General features: G+C 45.8%; 1 protein-coding gene and 1 pseudogene across 1 annotated transcript in view; one reads left to right on the top strand and one right to left on the bottom strand.

Annotated features, from left to right (window-relative positions):
- Window positions 1-21,791, bottom strand: part of Tctn2 (tectonic family member 2) — a 31,056-nt gene that overhangs the window by 8,227 nt on the left and 1,038 nt on the right. Inside the window, exons 4-13 of the mRNA XM_027413896.2 lie at window positions 20,108-20,303; window positions 15,427-15,527; window positions 13,214-13,410; window positions 12,320-12,443; window positions 11,223-11,364; window positions 9,020-9,085; window positions 4,919-5,053; window positions 3,400-3,477; window positions 1,449-1,526; window positions 403-514 (exon numbers count right to left, since the gene is read on the bottom strand). Coding sequence (XP_027269697.1) covers window positions 403-514; window positions 1,449-1,526; window positions 3,400-3,477; window positions 4,919-5,053; window positions 9,020-9,085; window positions 11,223-11,364; window positions 12,320-12,443; window positions 13,214-13,410; window positions 15,427-15,527; window positions 20,108-20,303 — 1,229 coding nt within the window. The remainder of the gene's footprint in view (window positions 1-402; window positions 515-1,448; window positions 1,527-3,399; window positions 3,478-4,918; window positions 5,054-9,019; window positions 9,086-11,222; window positions 11,365-12,319; window positions 12,444-13,213; window positions 13,411-15,426; window positions 15,528-20,107; window positions 20,304-21,791) is intronic.
- LOC103161550 lies at window positions 15,683-16,375 on the top strand (annotated as a pseudogene).

Below are 21,791 nucleotides of genomic sequence, written 5' to 3'. Positions count from 1 at the left end.
CTGTGTGTCTGTATGTGCATGTGTCTGTGTGTGTCTATGTCTGAGTGTGTGTGTCTGTGTGTGTGTGTATGTATGTGTGTGTGTCTCTGTGTGTGTGTATGTGTGTGTCTGTCTGTGTGTCTGTATGTGCATGTGTCTGTGTGTGTGTGTATGTGTGTGTGCATGTGTCTGCTTGTGTGTGTGTATCACCACTACATGTCACTTGCACACCAACTTTAATTCACTGTAACTTTTCAGTCTTCTGTCTTTAACATTAACATGGTAAATTAATTTTAAGGAAATCACTCAAAATGCAGGAAAATTCACCAATGAAACTCACTCAAGCCAATACTGGTGCGGGTTGGGGAGGATGAGACAGGAGGATCAAGAGTTCAAGGTCATCCTTGGCTATCTGAGACTCACCTGAGCTGCGTACAGTTCTCATTAATCCCAACCTCCAGAAGGCAGCCAGCGAGTACGTCCTCTCCAAATAAAATGGGTCTGAGAGCGGCTGAAGCGCACAAGCCCCTTCCAGCTGTAACAGAGAGATGAGCCTCTCACTGTTCTGCTAAATACAAGTAGAGAATGATTTCCAAGGCTTTCCTGAAAACTCTCCCAGTGGTACTCAGGAGGCTGAGGCAGGAGCATGGCAGTTCAAGGTCAGCCTGGGCAACACAGAAAGACCCTGTTTCAATCACGCAAACAAAAAGTGTTAACTTTTATCATTTTTGAGACAGGGTCTCACACAGTCCAGTTGATTATGTAGTTGAGGATGACCTTGAACTCCTGATCCTCCTGCCTCCACATCTCAAGTGCTGGGAAAACAGGGATGTGCCAGCACACCTGGCTAAGCAAAACCAAACCAATAATGGAAAGTAAAAATAAAGTTTCTAGTGTTTGCAAACTGGGTTACTGTTACTCTGATCTGGTAGTTTTCAACCTATTCGCCATGAACCCTTTGGGGGTGACATGTCAGATATTTACATTACAATTCATGGCAGAAGCAAAATTACACTTTGTGTCAGTAGCAACAAAAATAATTTTATGGTTGGGGTCACTGCGACATGAGGCGTTGTATTAAAGGGTGGCAGCATTAGGAAGGTTGAGAACCTCTACTCTAATCCTTCTGATCCTTTCAAAGCGTGTGAGAATTCCCGGAGCAGGTTCAGTGTCTCCCTGCTAGCAGGACACTGCCACTTCTAGCATGTGTGGGCAACTCCTACTGCCACACTAGGTGTCCACCATTCAGAGGGAACCGTTCTCTCTCCAAGAGCAGATGCTGGCCACAGACAGCACAACCATGCCTGAACCGCTCTTATGAATTCCCAGCACCCTTGGCACCCTTGGCAGGGGGAAGCCACAGAAACACAAAAAGTAGCCCCTCCCCACATGCCATAAGCTGGAAGGGCAGTAAATATTTCTAACTCCAGTTTGTCAGGGGGCAAATCATAATGGCAAAAGCACATTACCTGGCTGCCAGAGGTGTAATGCAGTGACATTCATCCCGTTGGCATGTAGGGCTCGGACCGGCTTGCCAAGCTGGTAACCTAGACACAGCAAACAAAGCTGGCATCTTCCCTCCCATCACACGGAGAGAAGCCTTGGAGAAGGAGCTTTGTAAACATGGCCAGCACACCAGCCAGTGACCCCAACACTTGGACAGCTGAGGCAAGAGGATGGTGATTTCTACTTCCTGTGTCCATTTTTTCGACTTACTCATTTTTAGCCAGGCATGATGGCGCCCATGTGCAAGACATGGAGGGAGGAAGCTCAGGATACTTAAATTGCCACTTAAATAGAAGGCAATGCCACATACCTAGCCACAGCACCAACATTTCCCAGAACAACCCCTCAAAGCAATGGCCTACTTGGCGTATATTCATACTTCCCTTCCCATTCCCCAGTGTGGTTTAGTGCCGGTTCTACAGATCAGGACTCAATCAAGGTCACTGTGCCATTTTTACTTCTGATCCTATTTCTCACCATTCCTGAACACCAGCCTCCCCTGATGTATTTTATTTATCCTGGCAGATATAAAATATTACCAGTTCCACATATGTTACCACATCTCAGGTGCTGAGCGGCTCCACAGGGCATAGCAGGCACCAAGGAGGCCAGAAGAACATGAAATGAGCAGGTACATAGCAAGCCGGTACTACTAGCCTTTCCTTGACCTCGACTTTGGTGTGCTAACTCACAGGAGTGTGGGTGACCTTAAGACAGCTGACCTTAAGCAGCACCGAGAATCCCACCCAGCACAGACGGTTACCTCCTGCTACACGGGTGAAATACCCTTCAGTTACCCTTTCACCACTCCTAGTGCCAGTATCTCCCAAGCAGCTTGAGAGGGAAACAAGCCTGACCTCACTGAGGGTCTCCTGTAGATAGAGTCACATCTGCTCTGACTAAGGTGATAACGGCTGCCATACTCAGAGGACAGTGGCCCACACAGAAGTATCAGGTTTCTTTCAAAAGGCCAAGGGCACCAGGTGGTGGCACAGGGTCTATAAGCCTAGCTCCTTTAAATGCTGAGTGTGGGGATTAGACCCAGAGGTTGAGGCCAGCCTTGGCTATACACAAAACTCCCAGAGCTGGAAAACAGCTCAGTGGTTAAGAGCACTTGTTGCTCTTCCAGATGACCCAAGGTTGGTTCCCAGCACACATGCTCGGCGACTCACAACTGCTTGGAACTCCATCCAGGGACTTGGAACCCCCTCTTCTGACCTCCATGAGTGCCTGAACACAAGTGGCACATGTGAGTGACCACTCACACATACATAAACAAAAATAAAAATAACATTTAAAAAAGGGACTGGAAAGATGGCTCAGTGGTAAAGAGTGCTGGCTACTCTTTCAGAGGACCCAGGTTCAATTCCCAACACCCATATGGCAGCTTACAGCTGTCTGTAACTCCAGTTCCAAGGGATCCACATAAAATAAAAATAAATCATTAAACACACACACACACACACACACACACACACACACACACACACACACACACACACACACACACACGATGATAGCCAGGTGTGATGGCTCATGCCTTTAATCCCAGCGTTGGGAGGCAGAGGCAGGCAGATCTCTGAGTTCACATAGAGAATTCCAGGACAGCGAGGGCTACATTGAGAAACCCTTTGAAAAACAAGACAAAACCAGTAAAAAACAAAACAAAACAAAAAACCAAAATAAAAACACCTCACAAAATACAAAAATAAAAGGTCAGAGGCTAAAGAGAATAAAATTTACATTTAAAGCAACATTATATTTTAAAATATTAAGTTGCCATCAGAGAAATGGACTATCACAGAATAAACAAACAGGCTATGGATATGAACACAATTCCCCAAGGTTATAAGGAGTGCCAGGAGTACCACCCTAAGATCTGTACAGACCAGCATTGTCAGTCAGTCATCCTACCTGGATTTCCAGAAGATTCCTTCTCATCACCACTGTTATGGCTTAAAAACTTCACTGTAAACCTCTGGGCTATTGTTCCTAGAGATAAAAGACATAATGTGTACCATTTCACTGGAAAAAGAAACTAACTCCCATGAGCCAGGCATAGTGATGCACGCTGTAATTCCAGCACTCAGGAGGCTGAGGCAGGAGGATCGCTTTGAGGTGGAGGCTAATCTAGGCTACCAAAAGAAAAGAAAACAAAACAAAAACAACAAGACCCAAAACAAATCAGGTGTGGTATTACATACACTTAATCCCAGTACTCAGGAGGCTGAAGCCAGCCTGGTCTACACAGAAGATTCCTGCCAAGGGCTACGAAGTGATACCCTGTCTTTAGTTTTTATTTTCTTTTTAGTTTTTGAGACAAGGTTTCTCTGTGTAACCCTGGATGTCCTGGAACTCACTCTGTAGATCAGGTTGGCCTCTGCCTCGCAAAGTGCTGGGATTAAAGTCATACACTAGCATGCCTATCCTATTCTTTTTCTTCTTTTAAAATTATGTTTTATTTATTGTGTGTGGGGGGGATGGGTGCACAGCACTGGCATACATGCAGAGGTGTGAAGATAACTCCAGTAGTTCAGTTCTGGGGGTCAGGCTCAGATTGCCAGGCCTGTCACAGGCTTCCCAGCAGAGCCATCTTGCCAGTCTGTTGATACTATTTACTTATTATTATCATTATGTAATTCTTTTGGGGGGTGGGGGTGTTGAGACAGGGTTTCCCTGTGTAACAGTCCTACTGTCCTGAAACATGCTTTGTAGACCAGGCTGGCCACAAATTCACAGCAATCCACCTGCTTCTGACTCCCAAGTGCTGGGATTAAAGGTGAGCGCCACCACTGCCCAGTGAGACTCTATTTTTAATCACATGTATATGTGTGTGGATGCCACTGCAGGTGTCTGTGGAGGGTCTGCTGTGCACTTGATCTGCTGGGACCTGAACCCGAGACCTCTGGAAGAGCAGCCAGTGCTGAGCCATCTCTCCAGCCCAGGTACCATTTACTTTAAAAATCACTTTTCTTTTCTTGTTCATTTAGAGACAGGGCTTCACTAAACATATCTATGCTGCTCTTAAACTCACTATCTCACTGTCTCAGCCTCCTGACTTCTAGCATTACAGGTGTGAGCCACCAGGCCTGGCACAAAATTACATTTGATGAGCAAAAAAATACTGACTCCTGCTGGGCAGTGGTGGCCACGCCTTTAATCCCAGCACTTGGGAGGCAGAGGCAGGTGGATTTTTCTGAGTTCAAGGCTAGCCTGGTCTACAAAGCAAGTTCCAGGACAGCCAGGGCTGTTAAACGGAGAAACTTGTCTGGGGGGTGTGTGGGGGGAAGAGAGGATACTGACTCCTTGATTCAGTGATAAACACACATGGTAAACAAGTCTGGCTTCACTTGGCTTCACTTGAAGGGCTATAGCTACAGAAACCATTGGGAAACTTCAGACTCAAGGCGTTCTCAGCCCCTCATCTCATTACCTTTCTGGTGGGCATGGATTTCTGCCCGGATGATTGTGATGTCTAGTTCAATGATAGAATTATTTTGCCATCTGAAAACATAATGTTCTTCCACAGTCACATTTCTGGGGGCTGATCCACTGTTTAAAAGCGTGTCTGCAAAAACAAAACAAAACAAACCCTCTCTGAGTTGAAATGCTACGGTGCTCTCTAGTGAGATCCCCCAAGCCCATCTCTCCAGCTGCCTAAGGAAGCCCAGCCACTGTTTCCTCCACGGAGCTTCCTGTGGTCCCATGTCAGTTAGCCACATCTTCTATTCCACCTCAGTTCCCTGAATGGTTCTGTCCCTTTCCTTGGTTCCTGTGTCCCCTGCGATGAGCTCATTGCATGCGCAGAAATGTGTACTTGAGGACACTCATGCATCCCGAAGCATGAAGCCTAGCAGCTATTAGACATTATGAGTTCCAAACACACAGACAGGAACAAGGTCAAAACCAAATGGAAAGGAACACAAGCCACACCTTCACTCAAAACAAAGGGCTGCTCACATCAGCCACACCCACACAGCTTCTCTGGCTGCATCCCAGCTGCAAAGCTTAACTACCAGGAAAGGCAGGAAACGGGTCTGGAGAGACGGCTCAGATCCCAGAAACCACAGAAAGTTGGCTGAAGGAGCTCAGCTTCAATCCTGGTGTTAGCCTGGAACATGCAGCAAGGAAAAGACACCATGTTTCGAATAAGGTGGGAGAGGAGTACATACCCACAGCCAAGCTTGTCCTCTGATTTCCATGCACATCCCTGCACTCACACACAAACATGCATGCATGCACACACGCAAGGATTAGAAAATAAAACAGGCAAGATTGAACATGCTGTGCCCTCAAGCATTCTTAACAACTTAAGAATTACTTAAGAAAAGGCTCTTGGACCCTGTGGTAGTGGCTCACGCCTTTTAATCCCAGTACTCGGGAAGCAGAGGCAGGAGGATCTCTGTGAGTTCCAGGCCAGCCTGGTCTACAGAGCTAGTTCCAGGACAGGCTCCAAAACAATACAGAGAAACCCTGTCTCGAAAAACAAAAACAAAAAAGGCTCTCAGAACTTGAGAGCTGGAGAGGACACTGCTGCACATTCCCTCAGGGCCTGTAAGAAGGTGGCTGAGGTCACCTGGTTTACAGAAGCCACACAAACAGAGCATGCAACACAACTCTGCTGGAGCAGCCCCCAACTCTGCTGGGCCTCCATCCATTCTTTTTTTTTTTTTTTCCAGACAGGTTTTCTCTGTGGCTTTGGAGGCTGTCCTGGAACTAGCTCTTGTAGACCAGGCTGGTCTCGAACTCACAGAGATCCGCCTGCTTATGCCTCCGGAGTGCTGGAATTAAAGGCATGAGCCACCACCACCACATCATCAATTCTTTCAGATGTATTTATTATTTTCATTTAATGTGCACGAGGGTCTTGCTTGCAGGTGCTAAATACACCGTGGTATGTGAGTGGTGCCCAAGAGGGCAGAAGAGGGTGTCAGATCCCCTGGAACTGAAGTTATAGATGTGAGTCATCAGGTGGGTGCTGGGAACTGAACCTGGGTCCTCTGCAAGAGGAGAAAATGCTTTTTAGCACTGAGCCATCTCTCCTGCCCCCAATCTTAAATTTTTAATTATTTTGTGTGTTCACGTTTGTGTAGACATTCCTGTGTGTATTTGTGTACCTGCCCACAGTGCATATAGAGGTCAGAGTTCAATGTTGGATATCTTCCTCAATCACTCTCCATCTTTTCTTTTTTACATTTTTACTTATTAGTGTGTGTTCCTCCATGTGGACACATACCCTTGCATGTACCCCACCGCTGCCCCCCACACTGTACACATGCATGTGTAGGTGCAGGCTTCTCACAGTGCCCAAGTGGAGGTCGAAGAACAATCTTTTAGGAACTGTCAGTCTCCTCTCACCACATAGGTCCCAGGGATTGAACTCAGCAGGTTTGAACCTTTACCCACTGAACCATCTCTCTGACCCATCATCTTATTTTTATGTTTTGTTTTGTTTTTTGAGACAGGGTCTCTACTATCTATCTCTGGCTGTCCTGGCACTCGCTCTGGAGACCAGGCCGGCCTTGAATGCACAGAGGTCCGCCTGCCTCTGCCCCCCAAGTGCTAGGATTAAAGATGTGCGCCACACCACGCCCACTCAGCCTGATTTTTTTGAGGCAGAGTCTCTCACTGAACCTGAAGTTCACAAGCTCTGTTAGATGGGCTGGCTGCTGAGATCCAGGGTTCGTCTTGTCTCCACTTCCCTAGAACTGGGGTTGCAGTGTATGCCATTGCACCGAGCCTTTAAGCACATGGTGGGGACCACACAAAGTCCTCCCACCCGCATGTCACGGACTGCTGTGAGCCATCTCCACAGCCCCTCCTTGTAGTGATCTATTATTTACGATTTATTAAAGCTTGCCAGAGGATTCAGAAAGCAAAGTCAGCCTCAAGCCATAGAAGCCAGGCATACACCTTTTTCTTTTTTTAATAATTTTGTTTCATTTATGTCCATTGGTGTTTTGCTTGCAGTATGTTTGTATGAAAGCATCACAGCCCCTGGAAGAGGACTTACAGATGGCTGTGAGCTGCCATGTGGATGCTGGGAATTGAACTCAGGACCTCTGGAAGAGCAGCCAGTGCTCTTAACCTCTGAGCCATCTCTCCAGCCCCCAGGCACATGCCTTTAATCCCAGAAGCTAGAAGCTAGGAGGTGGTGGTACAAACCTTTAATCCTAGGACTCAGGATAAAGAGGTAGACAGATCTGAGTTCAAAGCCACTCAGGGATACACAAGATTGAATCAGTCCAAAAGAGTAACAGATCACACACATTTAATCACAGCACTAGAAGGGTATAAAAGATAGAAGCAGGGTGTTCAGTATTGAGTAGAAGATTCATTCTCCAGCCATGCTGAGGAGAGGCAGCAGTTTGAGACTTGCTGAAGAGCTTGTGTGTGGATTAGCCCTTTCTGCCTGAGCTTGAAATAAGAGCTAGTGCCTGGCTGCTTTGCTTCCCTGGTCTTCAGGTTGAACCCCAGTATCTGTCTCTGGGTTTTTTATTTTCGTGTTACAGTTCCTCCTTTAATTTGTAATGAAAACGAATTCTACTCTGGGGCTGTGCCACACTAGGAAGATGTGACACAGAAAGCCACCCAGCAGCACTCAAGAGGCTAAGCTGTGATTGTGTTAACACATGGTGAGAGCATGTCTCAAAAACACCAATAACGGGGGCTGGAGAGGTGGCTCGTGGGTTAAGAGCAAGTACTGCTCTTCCAGAGGACCCAAGTCTGGTTTCCAACACCCACATCTGGTAACTTACAACTGCCTCTAACTTCAGCTCCAGGGGATCCATCCCTCTTGTGAACTCGAAGAGCACTTGTACTGATGTGCACAAGCTCAGCCCCAGCCCCCCCCCCCAAAACACACACACACAAAACATAACACACAATTTTCAAATGTAAGGGGCAGCAGAGGTGGCTCAGTGGTTAAGAGAGCTTGCCTCACACAGAGGACCAGAGTTTGATTCCTAGCACTCAAGTCAATCAACTGTAAGCCAGGCTCCAGGGGATCTGAAAACCTCTTCTGGCCTTGGCATATACCAAACACACACATAGATACAAATTAATCTTTAAAAAATTGTTTTAAAAAGCTGGTCAGTGGTGGTGCACTCCTCTAATCCCAGCACTTAGGAGGCAGAGGCAGGCAGATCTCTGAGTTCAGGACAGCCAGGGCTACCAGAGAAACCCTGTCTTGAAAGAACCAATACCAAACCAAAGTCAACAACCCAGACATAGTGGCACACGCCTTTAATCCCAACACTCAGGAGGCAGAAGCAGACTGATCTCTGTGAGTCTGAGGCCATCATGGTCTATATAGGGAATTACAGAGCAGCCAAGACCACATAGTGAAATATTATCTTTTTTTTTTTTTTTTTTTTTTTTTTGGTTTTTCGAGACAGGGTTTCTCTGTGGCTTTGGAGGCTGTCCTGGGATTAAAGGCATGCAACACCAACACCTGTCGTGAAATATTATCTTAAAACTAAAATAAAATAGAAGAAAACAGCACCCGTGGGATGAACATATAACCCTGATGTACCTGGATTGGAGATGAGCTTGTCCAGGTCAGCGGCTTCCTCATAGGTTACTGTTGGTGTGACCAGACCTAAAAAGACACAGAATTAATGCTGTTTTAACTTCAGCACAGTGGCTGCACCTTAATCTACTACTGTTTCAGCTGACAATTGCAACTCTGCGGCTGCTGCTACAGGTAGCTTTAACTAAATTTCTATAGTTCTATTTATAAATAAGACTCAAGATTCAAAGACTGGGGTGAAAACCTGCTGGCTCAGAGAGGTTGAGTAGCAACTAGCTACAACTTCCTCTCCTTGCTGGTGTCTCTCCAAAAGAGCGCATCCTTCTGCTCCACCACAAAAAAAAAAAAAAAAAAAAAAAGACCACTCCAAATCCCTCCCTACTCCTTCCGATGCATCTCTCTGTCTCTTCCAGACACCCGCTGTTGCTCTATGATTATCTTCTAGTTGCTAACTCAGCCTCCTGACCCAAGGTTAATTTTATTTAATTAATGCAAATGCAAACTCGGGGTTCACAGTGTGATCAAATTTCCCCCAACAAATTTACTTCCATAGCGACATGTGGTTTGCCACAGTGCCACTCACCTACTCACAGGAAGCTTATTGAGCTAACAAGAAGCCAGACTTTGTGACACACTCCTGCAATCCCAGGATTCACAAGACAGAAGGATCAGGAGTTCAAGGTCACTATCTCAAAAAGGAAAAGAAAAGGGCTACCGTGCAACCATGCCTGTGGTGATTATCTCCTCACGCTCTCTCCCCCTCCTACATCATCAGCTCCCAGTCCCTCACTAGACCTACAAAGAGTCAGCACCAGCACCTGTGGTGTTACAAAGAGTCAGCACCAGCACCTGTGGTGTTACTCTGCAAGAAGAGCTTCGGTAAGGGTGGAAAGTACACAAAGCAGCCACTTTGGAAGAATCTGTATTCCCTCAAATCATCAAGTAAACTACATGGCATGACAACCCCACTCCATATCCCATAAAACTGTGTCCCCAAATGCTCACTCCAGCACTGGTCACAAAACCAAATGATGGCAACATGTTAAGTATCCATCAGCCTACAAATGGACAAAGAAATGTGGCTGAGCCATACAGTACAATACTCCTTAGTCAAAAAAAAAAAAAAAAAAAAAAAAAAGTGGCACAGATATGTGCTTTCAAAAGATGATGCAAAAGTTGGCAGTGGTGGCGCACACCTTCGATCTCAACACTCTTGAGGCAGAGGCAGGTACATCTTTGAGTTCAAAGCCAGCCTGGTCTACAGAGTGAGTTCCAGGACATCCAGGGATACATAGAGAAACCCTGTTTTGAAAAACAAATAAACAAACAAACAGAATTAAAAAGATGCTGCTAAGTGAGAGAAGCCAGATGTGAAGGCCACAGAGCAAAGTGCAAGGAGCAGAGGAAGCCCAGGGGGAGTGAGGTCCTGAGTCAATGTGTACTTTGACATGAGCAACTGGCCCATGGGAAATTAGCAGACATGGGCCAGGTTCAAAAAAGAAAAGAAATGGTGAAGCTTTCTTTGGGAGTCTAAGAAGGAGTGTCTATAAACTGTTCCTCTGTGTGTGCAGAGACTGGCAACTGTGACTTCCTCCTGGATGCTCAGAGTCAGGGACCACTGCCTGTAGAGCCTTCCAGAGACTAGATAGCCTCCCCCTGTGCTGTGCCTAATACACACTGAGGTTGCAGATTATCATAGCAGTAGTTGGAGAACCTGACTGGACCCATTCCTGTTTCACAGTGTGTGTCTATTCTTTCCACAGTTCTTCCCCACCCCTATCGAGGGTTCCAGGAGCCAGCAGCAAAGAAATGGTTCCATCCATGTGATATACAGAGACAGACAAGAGCTCAGTTGCTCACTGCTGAAAAGATGCCTGCTCCCTTTGTGGGTATTGAAAGGTCTGGGGCTCCTCGAGAGAGTAGGGTACACAGTATTGCACAGAAAGTCGATGGCACTCGAGTGACATTATAGAGATTTGACTTAACTGACAATAGAGATCTGGGGTGGGTGGGGCTTAGTGATTGAACACTGGGTTCCATGCCCAGTGCACAGAGGAAAACACCGACCACATGTGCAGATGCTATTCTGTCAGACTGAACTTTTCCCAGGGAAAACACCATTCTCAACCAATAGATGAGCCATCACCGATGCTGAGCCAGAGGCTTCCCTATTAACCACACCGGTCTAACCGCAAAGGCAGCCTACCTCCCGCAGTGCGGATCTTCACGTTCTCAGGGACAACGCCATCTTGTTCTTGGTACACTTCCAGATCGATGGTACATTTAACATCAAAGTTCCTCAGGAAAGCCACTGGAGCACTGTGCAGACACTGTCCAGCTAGGGACACCTAAGGGTGAGGAACAAAGATGGTACATGGAATTCTTCTTCCTCTCTTAAAACCATTCTTTCTGCCAAGCGTGGTGCTCAAGCCTGTAATCCCTGCATTTGGGGGCGTTCAGGCAGAGCTGCCCTAAATTCAGGACCAGTCTAGGCTTCAGTATAAGACCCTACATCAATGCCACCCTACTCCAAGTCACTTTCTGCTGCTCACTGCTATTGCTAGACATTGTCAACAGCGACCAACTTTAGAGAACCAACAACTGGAAGCCACTACTCACAGTTAAGTGTTCTCTAATACACTCGGGGAAGGTCCCTGGCCCTGTCCACTAACAAGTAATGACTATATTCGGCCGCGCTTCTCCCTCATCACAACGTGAGTTCTGAGGGAGGTGGGAAAGCCAGCGCCCCACGTGGAATAACCATGAACTCTAGTGCTAAGCACACCTCCTGCCCCCAGACAGCTCCAATGATATAAACGGGTTCACAGGAATAACAAACTGTCATGCACCCCACGCTTTCCTCCCACAAGCAGTTTCCCAATAATGACGGATGTAGAAAAAAACAAAGACTTCACATAAAACTTTCTAACCTTAAAGATGTGTCAAACACTCTTATACACAGTCACATACTTATAGCACCTCAGAAATTGCTGGGGCTAAGGATGTAGCTTGGTAGAGCACTTGACTGGCATACACAAGGCCCCTCAGTACTGGCTCCAGTACCACAAAAACACAAAACACCAAAAGGGAATGAAGTGGAGACTGATCACCCATCATCGCCCACAAGGAGTCTGCACAGAGACACCTCCTGTGTTATTATACACACTGTGACTTAGCGAAGGCAGAGGTTAAGAATGAGTCTTTCCCATCTAGGGACTATTAATAGTTAATGTACAAGAGGAAAATAAGCTGCTTAGCGGGAGATTCTTATGGATATACAACACTAGTTAGATCCAAGTTTACCTGGGGGACGGTAAAATACCCCTGTGTGGTCATGATGGGATCGCCTTGTTTGTAAGTGGCATCAGCATAGTCTCTTAGATGGAGGTGCAGATGGGCTTCAAAGGCAGAGTCGTGTCTGGGGGAACTGCAAGTCCATAAGATAGATTATCCATGGGCCCTTAGGGTGTTGCTTAGCCTGTACATAGGCTGAAGTTCAACCCCAGCACCGTTTAAAAAAAAAAAAAAAGATGATCAATAACCCTTCAACGATGATCTGCTGAGATGCAAATCACCCTTTCCTCTTTGCTTTGATATAGGGCCTCATGTAGCCCAGGCTGGCCTCAAACTCTCTATATAACCAAAAACAGCCTTGAACTCTGATCCTCCTGCCTTTGCCTCCTGGGTGCTGGGGTTTCAGGGATACAACACAAACCCCAGCTCTTTATTTTTTATTCACAGAGATCATAGTCATAAATTTTTCACCTGGTGGTGGCGACAGCAGCAGTAGACACCTTTAATCCCAGCACTCGGGAGGCAGAGGCAGGTGGATCTCTCTGAGTTCGAGGTCAGCCTGAGAGAGAGTTCGAGGTCAGCCTGTTCTACAGAGCAAGTTCCAGGACTACACAGAGAAACCCTATCACGAAACGACAAAAAAAAAAAAAAAAAAAAAAAATTCCAATGATACAGAACTACAAAACACAGGAAGTTCAAATCCCTGTGGACCCTTGGCTCCATCCTCCACACTGGAAAGTCATTGCCAACTGCTGGCTGGATCTGCTGGGTTTTTCTTCACTAACTGCAAACCAGTGTGAACTTCTTTAAGGTACCGAGAAAAAAATGTGACTCAAGACAAGGGCCCTGTAAAGGGAACCTGTGACCTCAGAAAGCAGACCTCTCCAGGCAGCAGCTACTTACATGGCACCGTGATAGAAGTGACCAAGGAAAGGTGAGTTGGAGGGGGGTGACTGCACACACAGGAAAGGAAACCAGTCCGGGGTCTCATGAGTGGTGCCAACTGCACAGCGCTGGTGGAAGGGAGGGTTTACGTCCCCTCCGAACACGCTGGAGAAGCAGGACTGCTGGAACAGCTCTCTGACTTCTGGCTGGCAGTCCTTGAAAACAGAGGCAAGGAGAGTGAGGGCACACGAGCTCCAACTGTGACACTAGTCTCAGCTCGCAGCAAGCTTGATGACATACTCTCTGGGGCCACCAGCCTGCAAACCAGTAGCCAAGAAAGCAATACATCTCCCTCTCCTCCCAAAGTGGTTTGCGGTGTAAGAAGAGAGCTCCTTGGGGATGTGGAGGTGTCCCAGTCAGTAAAATTGCTTGCTGCACAAGCATGAGGACCTGAGTTCGACTTCGAGAACCTATATAGAAAGGCCAGGTGTGGTGGCCTATGATTATAATTCCAGTGCTGGGGAGGCCGAAATAGGGGGATCCCTGAGGCTCACTAGACAGCCAGCCTAGCCTACTCTACCAGCTGCAGGTTCAGTGAGGGGTCATGTCTCCAAAATAAATAAATAAATAAATAAAAAGGATGCATGGTACCCAAGGTATGACACTTAAGGTTGTCTTCTGGTTTCCACAAATGTGTGCGCATATGAGCAAAAACACAAATGCAGCCAGGCGGTGGTGGTACACGCCTTTAATCTCAGCACTTGGGAAGCAGAGGCAGGTGGATCTCTGTGAGTTTGAGGCTAGCCTAGTCTACAAGAGCTAGTTCCAGGACAGCCTCCAAAGCCACAGAGAAACCCTGTCTGGAAAAAAAAAAAAAAACACACACATACACAAATGCACACACACAGTTCCTTAGTCAACTCCCTAGTGAAGTTCTAGTCAGAAATTTCCAACTTTCAAAGGAGTGAGCCTCACTAGGTATGTAGACACATCATCAAAAATTGGTACAAGAGCCAGGTGTGTGATCTCAGGAAGTTGAGGCAGGAGGATCAAAAGTTCAAGACCAGCCTGGATAACTTAGCAAGGCTCTGTTCTCAATTTTTTTAAAAGATTTTATTTATGTATTATGTATACAGTCTATACAATCTCCTGCCTGCATGCCAGCAGAGGGCACCAGATCTCACTTAAGGTGTTTGTGAGTCACCATGTGGTTGCTGGGAATTGAACTCAGGACCTCTGGAAGAACAGTCAGTGCTCTTAACTGCTGAGCCATCTCTCCAGCCCCCTGTTCTCAAATGTTTAGAAGGTAACAGAGAAGGGCTGGGTACATTACTCAGTGGTAGCCTGGGATGTGTGAGGTCTACATTCAATCCCAGTACCTTAAACACAAAATTAATACTGTCCATAAAGTTTAAGCTGGGATTATCTGAAGACCTCACAGATACAAAATACATTTGGTGTACTTGTCTATTTACTGTTTAATTTGAGACAAGGTGTCTCTCTGGCTGAAACTCACCAGGTTGGCCTCGAACTCACAGAGATCAGCCTGCCTCTGCCTCCTGAGTGCTGGGATTAAAGGCATGCACCACCATGTCCTGCATCTATTGCTTTTTGTTTTTTTATTTTGAGACAGGGTCTCACTGAGAGGCTCTGACTAGAACCAGCTATGTAGATCAGGGCTGCCTATTTAAAAAAAAAAAAAAAAAAACAATTTTTTTTTATTTTATGTATATGAGTGTTTTGCCTGCTTGTATGCCTGTGCATACATGGGCACTACCACATTGGGCCCTGCTCTTTTGTTATGAGAGAGTCTCACTATGTAGACCAGGCTGGCTTCAAGTTCATGTTGATTCTTAGTTTTTAACCTCCCCAGAGTCAGGTTTGCTGGCATGTGGCACCACACCTGCTGATAGAGTAATAAATCCTAACAGTAGCAACTAACAGAATATACAATACAACCAGCTCCCAGGGCAGGTAGTGGGGGAGGTCAAATTACTGTTAGTGACAGACTGGATACAGCCAGGCAGTGCCTTGTGTCACCTGTTGACTCTAGCCATCCTGATTATGTAAATAAGTGTATGGTGGTGCAGTGACACACAGGTGCATGTCACTAACACAATGACTAAAAACAGCCACTGCAGACAGGTTTTTCTGACAGCCAAAGCTGCTGGGGGAGACTGTTAGTGATTCCCAAATGCTCTCAGGTAGTGTGGTAAACAGAAATAACTCACTTGGTCACAGCAGCAGCGAATGTCACAGGCCTTGGCTGTCAAGTCGCAAGGGCAGGGACCCAGAGGCTGATAGACTTGGTTAGGAATGACAGTCATGTTATCTGAAAAGCACATAGGGCAGAAAAAGTTCAACTACAAAACAGTTCCACAAAGCTTGGACACTTTTTTTGAGATTCACGACAAGGCTGAATCATGGTGTATAAGAGTGTGTGTACATGTGTCTGTGTGTATACAGGCATGTGTATGAGTGTACATTATGGGTGTGGAAGCAGAGCCTGAGGTCAGGTGTTTTCACCTCAGTAGTTGGTCTTGACTGAGGATCTCAGTATAATGAACTCACAGAGATCCATTTGTCTCTGTCTCGCCTTACACCGTCTCTGGGTGCCAGGGTCTGTACTGAAAGACGCCAGAGATTGGGTCCAAGTCAGTGTTGTTTGTGTGTCTCGGTACATTTGCCGGTCACCCATTGCAGAAGCTGTTTTCAGAAAATGAAACTGATGAAAATGTTTCAGATAACTGAGCCACTGAAAACAGCGCTGTTTCCGACTGGAACATGGGCCGGCCCTCAGACCCAAGAGCTGTCAGCCGCCTAAGAAATCATGTCATTAGCACAGCCCATAAGGCAAGACAGATTACAAGAGAAGACTTTGGCAAATTATATACTATGTATGGATGAAAGCAATCTGAGAGGTTTGAATAGAAAAAGTAATCAAGTTAAAAACTGCAAAGCTACAATTGAGCTACTTGGGAGCTATGATCCACAGAAACAATTCATTATTGAAGATCCCTATTATGGCAATAATTCTGACTTCGAAGTGGTGTACCAGCAATGCCTCAGGTGCTGCCAGGCCTTCCTGGAGAAGACTCGATAGATGGTCCTGCCCACCACCATTGAGCAACTCACTCAGCAGAGCCGTGCCCAAGGGTGGTGGCAGTACTTAGCCCATAGCCCACCTGTCTTTTCAGCTGGCTTACTGTCTACCTTTAAAATAATTGTAGGTGGAAATTAGGTATATGTTCAGAAGGATAAAAATATCTGAGTAAGACAGTTTGAGGTGAGGCTGAACATTCTTAGACTAATTGAACCTCTCACCTTGCCCTGATTATAAAATAGTGAAACAAGCAAACATGAAACAATAGAACACAATGAAGTAAGAATGACCTACAATGTCTAGATCAGCCTCCAACCCCAGCTAGCCTGGGTGGTCTGGTCTGACTATGGAGTGTGTGCTTGGCCAGCACCCAGTGGTGCCATTTGCTTGCCTTATACCTCTGTCCTAGTCTCTTAAGACAATAACTCCATCCATATCAGCCTTCCATTTAACATTGGGAGAGTTTAAACTCAGACACACTGAGGGCATTTAAATATTTGAAAGAGAGGACGCTGGATGTGATAATGCAGGCCATCCTGGGCCGTATAGTGAAGGTAGGAGCAACAGATTGATAAAATTAGCATTTTTACTCTTGGTTTTTGTCTAGTGTTTTTGAGCTTTGTTCCTATTTGAGCCACATTACCTCTTAAAAAAAAAAAAAAAAAGGAAAGGTATGCTTAAATAGTGGAATGTTTGTAGTGTTCTTTCATCAACATTTTAAAGTTATAGGCAAGCATATGCAATTTAAGTGAACTTTCAGAAAAGTGACCTCAAATTCATATGTCAGAAAAGAATTTGAAGGCCGGGTGTTGGTGGCGCATGCTTTCCCAGCACTCGGGAGACACGGCAGGCGGATCTCTGTGAGTTCCAGGCCAGCCTGGTCTACAGAGCGAGTGCCAGGATAGGCTCCAAAGCCACAGAGAAACCCTGTCTCGGAAAAGAAATAAAGGAAGGAAGGGAGGGAGGGAGGAGGGAGGGAGGGAGGGAGGGAGGGAGGGAAGAAGGAAAGAAGGAAAGAAGGAAAGAAGGAAAAGAATTTGAGTTAAACTGGGACATTTTCAAATATAACTGAAATAAAAAACAAACAAACAAACAAAAAGAAAGAAAAAAACCAACAACACTTGTCTCTGCCTCAAGAGAGCCAGGATTGCAGGTGTGCACCACCATGCCAGGCATTCCACCTTATGTTTCTAAAGCAGGGTCTCTCATTGAACCTAGAATTCCCTGAACTGGCTAGGCTGGGTGGACATGGAAACCTATTATGGAAAATACTTCAGAGATTCATTTTGGTCTAGTGGTGGCACACGCTTTAATCCTAGTGCTGAGGAGGCAGAGGCAGGTGGATTTCTGTGAATTCAGAGCCAGCCTGGTCTACAAAGTGAATTCCAGAACAGCCAGGGCAACACAAAGAAACCCTGCCTCAAAATAAATAAATAAATAAATAAATAAATAAATAAATAAATAAAATAAAAACAAACCATTTTTTTTTTAATTAAAGGCCAGCCATAATTACACAGGTGGGTGGTGGTGGCACACCAGCCTGGTTTACAGAGTGAATAGCTAGGACTGCTATACAGAAAAACCCTGTCCCAAAAAAACTAAACAAAAACAAACAAACAAAAGGTTTATGTTGAGGTGTGTGTGTGTGTGTGTGTGTGTCTGTGTGTGTGTGTCTGTGTGTGTCTGTGTGTGTCTCTGTGTCTGTGTCTGTGTGTGTGTGTGTGTGTGTGTGTGTGTGTGTGTGTGTGTGTCTGTGTGTGTCTGTGTGTGTCTGTGTGTCTGTCTGTGTGTCTGTGTGTGTATGGGTGGGGGTGGGGGTGGATGTGTGTGTACCAGGTGAGACCACTGGAGCCTGCAAAGCTGGAGTCACACATCTGTAAGCCACCTGATGTGGCAGCTAGGAACTGCATCTGGGTCCTCTGGAAGAGCAGTATGCATGCCACCACTGAGCATCTCTACAGCCCACAGAGGAAAACACTTCCAAAGCAAGTCTCTGCATCATGGCTACCATAAGGGCCTCCTACAAGTATTTCCCCTTCACCGTTTTTCTCCAGGAGCTTTCTGGAGGATGCACTGAATATTTTCTTGGTTTTTCGGTTTTTTTTTTTTTGTTTTTTAAGCAGGAAAAAAAAAAAACACTGCTTTCTTTGGAAAGATTCTCTTTCTTTAAAAAATGTTTGAGCTGGGCATGGTGGCTCATGTCTGTTATTCCAGTACTCTGGAGGCAAAGGCAGGAGGGTTAGGAGCTCAGGCTAGCCTTGGGTACACACTGAGCTCCAGGACACCCTGGGTTTTATGAGTCTCTGTCTCAAAATACCAAGTGAAATTAGGGCATGCTGTTGCATACCCATGATCCTAGCATTCAGTCTCTGAGGCAGGATGATTTTGAATTGGAGGCTAACCTTGGCTACCCAGTAAGATCGAGGCCAGCCATAATTACACAGGCAAGAGATGCTGGAGTCTGCTGCGGGCAAGAGAACCATGCTGGTAGCACTTATTATAGCAAGCTGGCCCCCAATGCTTTTATTTTAGAAACACGGTACTCTGTAGCTCAGGCTGTCCTCAAACTTATTATGTAGCCATCAACCTTAGATTTCCTGATCCTCCTGCCTCCATCTCTCAGTGCTGGGATTACAGACAAGCATGACCTTGCTCAATTTTCTGCACTGCTGGGAATTGAACCCACAGTTTTGTGGGCTCCAGGCAGGAACTCTACCACACAAACACACAGTCCTTTTTTTTTTTTTTTGAGTTTTAGAAAGACTTTTATTATAGATTCATAGGTGGGAGTTTAAGAGGGAGAGAGAATCATATTGTTTGAGTGAGGCACAGCGGTCAGCCACATGGTGGACCAGCAGCCACATAGAGAATGCATGCTTAGGCTCCTGCTGGTGTCTGAATGGCAGAAGAGAAGAGGAGTGCTGTGCCCTTCTGAGTCAGCACTGAGAAAGATGGCCATAAGTGTTTGCTCAATTACATTTTCTTAAGCAGAGCTATGGGGATCAATGCATGGAAACAAATTTCTACCTTCTACCCAAAATGACTTAAAATGGTTTACAAAAGATGTGTCAGGAGAGCCAGAAATTTTGCTGGGGGTGGTGGGAGTAGGGGTGGGTAAGGTGTGTGTCTGAGACAGGGTCTTACTATGTAGCTCTGGCTATCATGGAACTCTCTCTGTAGACCAGGCTGACCTTGAACTCACAGAGATCCACCTGCCTGTACCTCCCCAGTGCTGGGATTAAAGTGTGTGACACCTGTTGCTTGGTTAGATCATAATTAAATAAAATGACACAAAGTGAAAACCTCAAAATCAAACAAACAAAAACAGTACATTTAGGAAGGCAGGAGAGACTCAAAAGTTGAGTCTAGGTGACTGGACAGATGGCTCAGTGGTTAAGAGAATCAACTGTTCTTGGAGAAGACCTGGGTTCAGTTCAAATTACCCACAAAGTCACTCACGGCTTCATGGAATTCTAGGTACTTGGGATCCGACACCCTCTTCTGGCCTCTTTAGGGTCCTGCACACACATAGCACACACATACTCACACAAACACACACACACATTCATATGAATTTTTAAAAAATTAACTCAGGAAGCAGGAGCAGGCAGATTTCTGTGAGTTCAAGGACAAACTGGTCTACATAGTGAGTTCTAGACCAACTAGAGCTACACAGTGAGATCCTGTCTCAAAACAACAACAAAAAAATAACAACAACAAAATAAATAGAGCCACATCTAGTAACAACCCCACTATTCAGTCTTCAGATAGAGACTGACGGAAATGTTTTGACCGTAGATGTCACTTGCCTGATGCATTGTGGGTCACAGACGTGTTGGGATAAATCTCCACCTGAATGAGCAGATGTGCTGAGCAGGATGCATTGTGGGATGCCGAAACCAGCAGAGTCTGGACGATGCATGGGAGCTCTGAGAAGGAGGCAGTCTCACTTGAGGAGCACCAGTCCAGACCCCTCTTCCACCGGACTGTCACTTCCAGCATGTTCTGAAAGGAAAACATGGCTGTGCATCTCTAGTCATGAGAAGACGTAACAGAACACACTGTAAACACACACCTGAGCCTTGCTTCCTCTTACCGAAGACCTGTATACAAGATGGCTCATTTCACAGGAGAACTGATGATGAAGGGAGTGGCAGCACTCCCTTCACTTCCAGCCAACCTGTGGTACCCAAGCTCTGGACCTTTTCTGTGATTACTGTTGTTATTCAGTGTGTCTGAGTGTGCATGCCAGTAAGTGTGTGTCCACATACATGTACGAGCATGTTGCTGGGACTGAACTTAGGACTGCACACCAGAAGAGGGCACCAGATCTCATAATGGATGGTTGTGAGCCACCATGTAGTTGCTGGGAATTGAACTTAGGACCTCTGGAAGAACAGTCACTGCTCTTAACCTCTGAGCCATCTCTCCAGCCCCGCCTCATCTCTTATACGTCTAAAAAAATTAGTGCTTTAATCCCAGCACTGGGAGGCAGAAGCAGGTGGCTCTCTGTGAGTTTGAGGCCAGCCTGGTCTACAGAGTGAGTTCCAGGACAGCCTCCAAAGCTACATAGAGAAACTCTGCCTCAAATAAATAAATAAATAAATAAATAAATAAATAAATAAATAAATTGTTTCATGCTTTTTATTTTTGCTTTGGTCCCTTTTGTTCTTCTTTAGATTAGATCCCATTATGTAAACCAGGCTGGTTCACATATCTGAATGCTTCACCTGTAACACATCCAAACACACCATTAACACTAGGGTAAGAACCCCATGCTGGATGGGGGTCTATACTGATAGCCCACAATTCCATATAATTCCAGGTAATACTGAATATGGAACTGTTGCAGAATATTTGTTTAACTATGTAAAGCTGTGTTCCTGTTTTACTTTGCCTGCCTAAGGCACCTAATTGATCTAATAAAAAAGGAATAGCGAGGGAGGAGGTCTAGGTGGGACTTGTGAGCACAGAGAATAAGTAGGAGAAGGAATTTAGTCTCGGGGAAGAAAGAGAAAAAGACTCCAGGGAGACGCCAGGCAGACACAGAGGAAGCAAGAAAGTAGGACATAAAGAATGAAAGAAAGGTAAAAAGCCTTGAGGCAAAATGTAGATGAAGAGAAACAAGTTAAATTAAGTTATAATAGCTAATGGGACAAGCCTAAGCTAAGGCCAAGCATTCATTAATAATAAGTCTCCTGGAGGTGTCTTTATTTGGGAGCTGGTTGGTAGCCCAAAGAAAATTCCAACTACTTGGAACATGAAATGTCAAATCACAAATTGGGGAGCTCACAGTGTGGTGAAACACACAGGACCTGAATTTGATCCCCAGCAAGACTCTCTCTCTCTCTCTCTCTCTCTCTCTCTCTCTCTCTCTCTCTCTCTCTCTCTCTCTCTCCCTCCTCTCTCTCTCTCCTCTCTCTCTCTCCACGCACACACACACACACACTTGCACAAGATCTTTACAGGTTCAAAGGAGCTTTTGCGTCAGGT

This window comes from Cricetulus griseus, chromosome 4 (assembly GCF_003668045.3).
Source record: "Cricetulus griseus strain 17A/GY chromosome 4, alternate assembly CriGri-PICRH-1.0, whole genome shotgun sequence".
NCBI classification, from domain to species: domain Eukaryota; kingdom Metazoa; phylum Chordata; class Mammalia; order Rodentia; family Cricetidae; genus Cricetulus; species Cricetulus griseus.
The sequence above is the reverse complement of the archived record's forward strand: the minus strand, read 5'-3'. Positions and strand labels throughout refer to the sequence as shown.